Genomic DNA, 6,833 nt, shown 5'->3' on the forward strand with positions numbered 1-6,833 from the left:
TATTTAGTTGCTTCAGTTATTTTATTTCTTCCATAAAATGTATGCCTTGTGGCCGAAACTGGTTACATATAGGCAATAAGTAAAAGAGCCCATTAAAGGTGAACAATAGCAAGCCATTTAATAGTTTCTCTGTACAAGCGTTACAAACGCCAGATAAAAGCTGAAGCTGGCTCAGGAATGACCTTGATGTGGTAGTAGATTTATTTGCAAAGGCAGTTTCCAAAGAATTAGGGTGTCACTTTAGTTAAAGTGAGCCCCATGACAACGGTTGGCTTTCTGGATAGGGTGGAGATAGATTTTTTTTGATTGGTTTTATCAATTAAGGTGTTCCCTCTGAAACTGCCTTCCCCTGCTAATCATGTAGCACATGGAAGGGGCAACACTGTATTCAGTCAAAAGTCAATGGATCCTGCATTTCAAACCCACTCTGCTCACTCAGAAAACACTCTTAATGTAACTTTTACACTATTAATGTAAAATAAGTGGTCTCCTGTGGCTTATGTTCTCATTTTATTTAAGCTAGCTTTATTGTAGTTCTGCACACTATAGAGTATTAAATGGATACTTTGCCTGCAGTCATGTGCATTGGTCACATGCTTCTACACAGGTGCATGTACCACCACAGTGACTCCAGAAGCAAATTTAATAGGTTCTACGAACATCCATGCAATGTCAGTTCACCTGTGCGTCTTCATAATATTAACCAGAGGTATTTTCTTAAAACATTTGAACAGGTTACACAGCACATTATCAACAAGAACATCTGTACATAATATACATACAAGTACAATGTCAAGATCTTTTAACTTCTTTGCCACACATTTTGAAGATGATGTCCCCTTTTCAGTAATTTTCCGGTCCATAGGAACATGTCCTAAGTGAATTTGATTTTACCCAATAAGAATGAGAGTGACTTTGAGACAAGTGATGGTGTTCCCAGCATGTGGATAAGGAAATACCATTCCTTTCACTCCTTTCAGCCCTACTTAAGTCCTGTAGAGATCAGGTGCGGTGCAGGTCTGACCTAGACCATGAGTCTCCTGGCAGTCAATCATCAGCTGGATCACTCTTGCATCAACTTGTTTGTCTGCCCCAAGAGTGTTAGACCAAGAGAGCCATCAGTAGAAGTTTCTTTAAACACAATATTAAAATGGTTAGATGAGTCCAGTTAAAACAGACAGGTGGTAGTTTGTGTGTTGGGTAAAGTGACTTGTTATGAATGTGAAGGGGATGGGTAAGGTCCAAGCACCTGAGGCCCTGGTATCTTGTAGGTCTTTATTCCCTGCAATTTACTGATGTTCTTTCGTACAGAAGCTTGGATTTCATTTCTGGCTTTAGTGCTCTCTGTTCAGAGAGGCTGCAGCTCCGTTTCATCATGTTCTGCAAAGAAATGTGTATGCAGGTTTACTGTATGTATATGAAATCAATATTGAATGTGTTATTTAATATTCAATATTTATTTATTCATTGACATAGGTTTAAACTATTATTTGACTATTTTTATTTTATTTAACTTATTGAGGCCTATGCACCATGGCATGCTGATTACAATAGTATAGCCCATGCACATAGAAAAGGTATGTCTTTAATGTGAGAATTTCCAGCATAGCAAAAAATATAGGTAAATGCAGCTTTGTTACCTGGCTGTTTTCTCATTTGCCTCCATGTTTTAACCCGCCTGTAAACTTTGTCCAGAAGCCACATGGATAGCATTAGGAAACCAGCAATGCCCCCCAGGACAGTGACAAAGACGGCTAAATACTGCAAGTCCTCATAGAGGACTTCTGTGGATCCCAAAATGAGGAAACATGGTGTTTAGAACAGGCATACAACATTTGCAGACATGAAGTCCTCACTGGGTTATAAGCTCATTTAGCTAATAAAGTACATCTATTTTAATCATGTACATTTTTCATGTATGCTTACTAAACACAGTTGTCTTTAATTGTGAATTTGACAAAGAATGGTAGTAGTCAATGATAGTGGTATCAGAGATGTATTTCTTACCTGTGACCTTCAATATGATGGTTGAGCCTTTGCTATGTCCAGTGGGTTCACTCACTGTTAGTATATAGACACCAGAGTCCGCCAGACGCAGGTCCAAAAGTGTTATCGATCCATTATTATGCGTTTTCAGCCTGTCCTCATAATACTCTGATATGTTGCTGTGCACTCCTGGCTGCCAGACTGCAACGTCCCGCCTGCTGCTTGAAGACATGAATGTCCACTCGATCGTCGGTGTTTCACTACATGCAATCCCCACAGAGATGAGCACATCCTCCTGCACTGACTTGATGAGACTGTATTCCGGAGCTGTTATAGTAATTGCTTGGGCTGCCAGATAGAAACATAGAGATACAAAAAATTGGTAAGGCTCATTATGTTACCTACAATTTAGAATGCATTTAATATTGATTGTGTCAAACCTCAAAAGCATTGAAGGCATGTAATAGGTATTGTACTTGTTTCAGAAGTGGAAGTACATGTTGTGCTCCTCTGAGCATTGAAGGAGCTAGGGACGAGCTAGGGTTGTAAAAACCAATGATTTACCTGTATTGGATTTCTCTGAATATTCATAAGATAATTCACTAATGTACAGCGATGTAATGGATAACTTGGCTTGCCAGGTTTTTTTGCAAGTATATCTAGCTCCTGGGGGGAGCCAGAACATTCTTTATAGGTGCCACAAGTGTCAGGCTCACACATGTTGAATGAAAGTATCATTGTGCTGAGACCAGATCAAGATCGTGGCTGTGTTCCAAGCCTATCCCTTAAGCCAGGGCTGCCTAACCCTGTTGCTGGAGATCTACCGTCCTGTAGATTTTCATTTCAGCCCTAATTTGCACTGCTGATTCTATTAAAAAAGATCTGCAGCAGTTGAATGAGGTGGGCTTTGTTAGGGTTGGAGTGAAAACCTACAGGACAGTAGATCTCCAGGAACAGAGTTTCTCCCTCCCGTAAGCTTTCAGCTGGTGATAATTCTGTCCAGGATGGTGTTTCCAAGTGAAGAATCCCTGGAAACACCATCATCTGCACTTTTATCAGAAAATTACATGACAACTATACATTGTTTCCTTTTGGCAACTATAATCACAGACTGTAGGTCCTGATTTTTAATACTTCCAGTTCACGTTGAACATTAACCCAAAGAACACTGATTAACTCATACCAAGCCTGAACACAAAAAAAATCATATTTCATATCGGACTCAAGTCCCTTCCATTTGTGGTCGTAGATCGGATACACATCATGGCACAAATATATATTACAGGAAAATAGGAAAAGTGGAAAAAAATGTTACTTGTATTCTCTAAACGTAGTGCATTTTATCCCTACACCAGTGTTAGGGATGAAACATTACTTCAGTAACGCAAACAGTAATATTAGTATACATTATGAGTAACATAATTAGTTACTGTTAATAAATGGTTGCCATAATATCTGGGAATATTATTACAGTTACTAATGCATTACTCTACCATCAGAAACGGTTTTATTTGTTTTTTCTAATTGGTCTAATTAATTTGCATGCACTGCCAGGTACGTGCCTGGAAAAAGAATCCACAAAGAACCACAAAAAATAATCATTTTCAGTCATCAAATCAGAGAAATTGCCAGTTCATTCTCCAAGTGGAAACATTCATTTCATCAATGAAAAGGCAAGAACATTATCGTAATATACAATTTCGCAAACCCCTCCAGCCAGAAACACAGCATCTAACCCCAAAAAACATTTGGAGAAGGTACAGGCAAATATTAAGCTTGAAGATGAATTGGCTGCTCAGTGAATATGTCATTAAACACAACAATTTGAATTGAAGTATTCAATTATTTTTTGAAAGTAGCTTCCCCAACACAAATCTGAATCTGAATCAGACAGTGTGTAGCATTCCAAGTTCTCATACATAGTGTCCCATCCTTATTTTGTTATTTTGTGTGTCCATTTAAAATTCTAACCTAAAATCAAGTGAACAAAAATCTTTTAAAATATCCATATGATGTTCTGATATGATTACTGTAATAAATGAATGTAAGCATGTCAACTTGCTCCAGCAAGATTTTATTCATCACATCCTATTATTGGTAAATACTGAGTGGGAACTGGTGAAGTAAGCTGGATCGACCAGTTCTTTGACTTTGTTCTGAAGTAAAAAAAGCCTGAATTTATCACCAAAACATTTAATTTCAACATGCGAGCCTCCGATAGTTCTCAGCCTCCTCTCCTGACATACTGATTGTTAGCACTGAATCTAGTGCTTAAAACTGCAGCTTCCTTTCAAAATGGTGGTTGGCTTATGACTCTCACAGAGAATAGCTTTACTTCCTTCATCTATAAACAGTCCTATATTGCTAAAAGGAGGAAATGTGTAACATTTCTTTTCACTCACACCCTCCAGAACTATCTTCAAGACTGAAAGACTGCAGTTAACAGTTGACTATTGATCGAGGCTCTGTGTTTTCACACACACTCACTTACTTAAGCAGCACAAGCCAGTGAACAGCACCGCAAGGAGAGGAATGGTCGTGTGGGTGTTCCAGTTCGTCAGAGGCCACATTAGAATCCTAGGTCCATCTAATCAATCGCATGGAATATCTACCAGGTCATTCTGTCAGGGTCCGCCGCCGTTTCCCCCTTCCCTTCCGTCCGTGGACTGATTTCGCACATGCCTTAGCCAGTGCAGGCACTGATCAGACAGGTTTTCCGGGAGATACCTGTGTAAACAGTGACACAGACTGTGGGAGAAGAGTGGGAGGGGCCCGCAAAAGGTGAACAACCTGAAACACTCAAGCACACACCCATCTGCTCCGTCAGACAGAAAGTGGCTGCTCCTTTGTTTGTCAGCCAATTACATGCTTGCTTATTTAGTCCTAAGATTTATAATATCTGACAGTGTTGCTGATATTTCTTGATAAACACATGAATTACAGCTGGAGAATGTTCCTGTGCCGCTACATGAAATGTTTTACGATGATATAATCTACAAGTGAACCAGTGTTGGTGTATATAGCCAAATCGCTTATTATGCCTGTATTTACAAAAGAAAAGTGGAATGACAAAAGCAGCTCTGCCACACCTGCAGCGGCATGCATGGCATTTTAAATGATCAGAAGAACAGTCATATTCCCATGTTGTACATCAATCAAGTAATCAGCCAATCAATCAACCAAAGAAGGCATGCAATGCGCATCATAATAACATAAAATAATAAATCAAAAGGTTAAGACGTGATCAAAATCATACAACAAAAATGAACAAATTGCTGTAAGAAACACACTAGGTGATGGCGAGGCTTTGAGCCTAGATCCTCTGGGCAATGAGGACTAAAAGCTGCTTTTCCATGTTTCAGTCCTTGTTTTTCACTAACAAACTAGAACTACAGCATTTTGAAGAGTCTGCTTGGAATATACTGTAATGGGTGCACTAAAAGGGCCGATCCGTTTCATGATTTTGTGATGATTCGAGTTTACAGAACTGTTGGAAAACTAAAATTAAGGTTATTGGTTGGAACAAAAACCAACCTCAAAGAGCAAACATTGTGACTTAGAAGCATATCAGACATGTACTCAGATGCTAGGCCAGGCAAGGACTTATAAACAAGTACTTGTACTATGATGTGACAAATCACCCCCTCCCCCAACTAATGGCCCCGTCTGTCATATTCACCATGTATATTTATGTATTTGCAAATATGTTACAATCTGCGACATATGTGTGTTTACTGTCAATGTATAAATATATGAAAAAAAAATGGTTGGCATTTATATAGCGCCTTTATCCAAAGCGCTGTACAATTGATGCTTCTCATTCACCATTTCATACACACACCAATGGCGATTGGCTGCCATGCAAGGCACCGACCAGCTCATCAGGAACATTTGGGGGTCAGGTGTCTTGCTCAGGGACACTTCGACACAGTCGAACCGGCAACCCTCCGACTGCCAGATGACTGCTTTTACTGCCTGAGCCATGTCGCCCCATATGAATAATTCATATTTACATTTGCATATCAGCTACTCCTCTCTCCATTATTCCTCCCTCATATTTTGCAGATCCAATTATGTTTGAGAATGGCCAGACCTTTTTTTTTTTTTACTCGGGTCAGCGCACATTAATCAACATTTTCAGTTTCCGCAAGCATCATATTGAAGGTCAACTGCAACTCAGTTTTGCCAGAGTTGGGTAATTTTCATCTGTAGTCCCTAACCTGCATGTGTTTAGACTGTGGGAGGAAACCGGAGTACCTGGAGGAAACCCACGCAGGGGAGAACATGCAAACTGCACACTGAAAGGCCCGGGCGGACCCAGGACCTTCTTGTTGTGAGGCAACAGTGGCACCCACTGCACCACCGTACCACCTGAGTTCTCACAGTAAAAACATGCACACACACCGCTCTGTGGTTACAAATACAAGTGGTAAGGCCTACAGGAACATGCCATGGAGCTGGATTTTTTCCCCCTAGCCAATCAGAGTCTAATACTGAGCAAATCATCTGTTCAGACCATTTTGATTATTGCAAAGACGTGTTTGTAAAATTATTGCAGTAATCTAACTCCATAACATTGTCTCTGGCCTTCCCCCATTTTCTCATCAATTTGGATTGCCTAATTGTGCACAGTGTTGCAGTCTGTGCAGCCGATGCAAGAGGGCGTAAACAAGCACACGCCCTCCTCTAAGGCTTATGATGTCGTCAGATGCTTCTTTTCACAACTCATAATCCAAGCCTGCATAGGCATGAGCCAGACAAAGCTTCATGTGTTGCTTTAACAAGCAGATCAAACACTGTCTATCCCTAGAGAGTTGCAGGTCCCAGATGACTGAGCCCTGCATAAA

The 6,833-nt window shown here is 40.2% G+C and overlaps 1 protein-coding gene across 3 annotated transcripts; it reads right to left on the reverse strand.

Annotated features, from left to right (window-relative positions):
- Positions 1–2: 2 nt before the first annotated feature.
- Positions 3–4,714, reverse strand: LOC133108457 (V-set and transmembrane domain-containing protein 5). Of its 3 annotated transcripts, none has more exons than XR_009704656.1 (5): positions 4,478–4,714; positions 2,008–2,334; positions 1,641–1,784; positions 1,250–1,380; positions 3–1,087 (listed from the first exon to the last, which is right to left on the reverse strand). XR_009704656.1 is itself a non-coding variant. In XM_061217999.1 (4 exons), exons 1-4 carry the CDS (start codon positions 4,554–4,556, stop codon positions 1,349–1,351), a joined length of 582 nt encoding a protein of 193 aa, XP_061073983.1. In that variant the 5' UTR covers positions 4,557–4,714; the 3' UTR covers positions 3–1,348. The 3 variants fall into 3 exon arrangements, 1 of the variants encoding a protein (XP_061073983.1); XR_009704655.1 differs by having other exon boundaries at positions 3–1,131; positions 4,478–4,713; XM_061217999.1 differs by having other exon boundaries at positions 3–1,380.
- Between the last annotated feature and the right edge of the window lie 2,119 nt (positions 4,715–6,833).

This window comes from Conger conger, chromosome 13 (genome assembly GCF_963514075.1).
Source record: "Conger conger chromosome 13, fConCon1.1, whole genome shotgun sequence".
In the NCBI taxonomy this organism is placed as follows: Eukaryota; Metazoa; Chordata; class Actinopteri; order Anguilliformes; family Congridae; genus Conger; species Conger conger.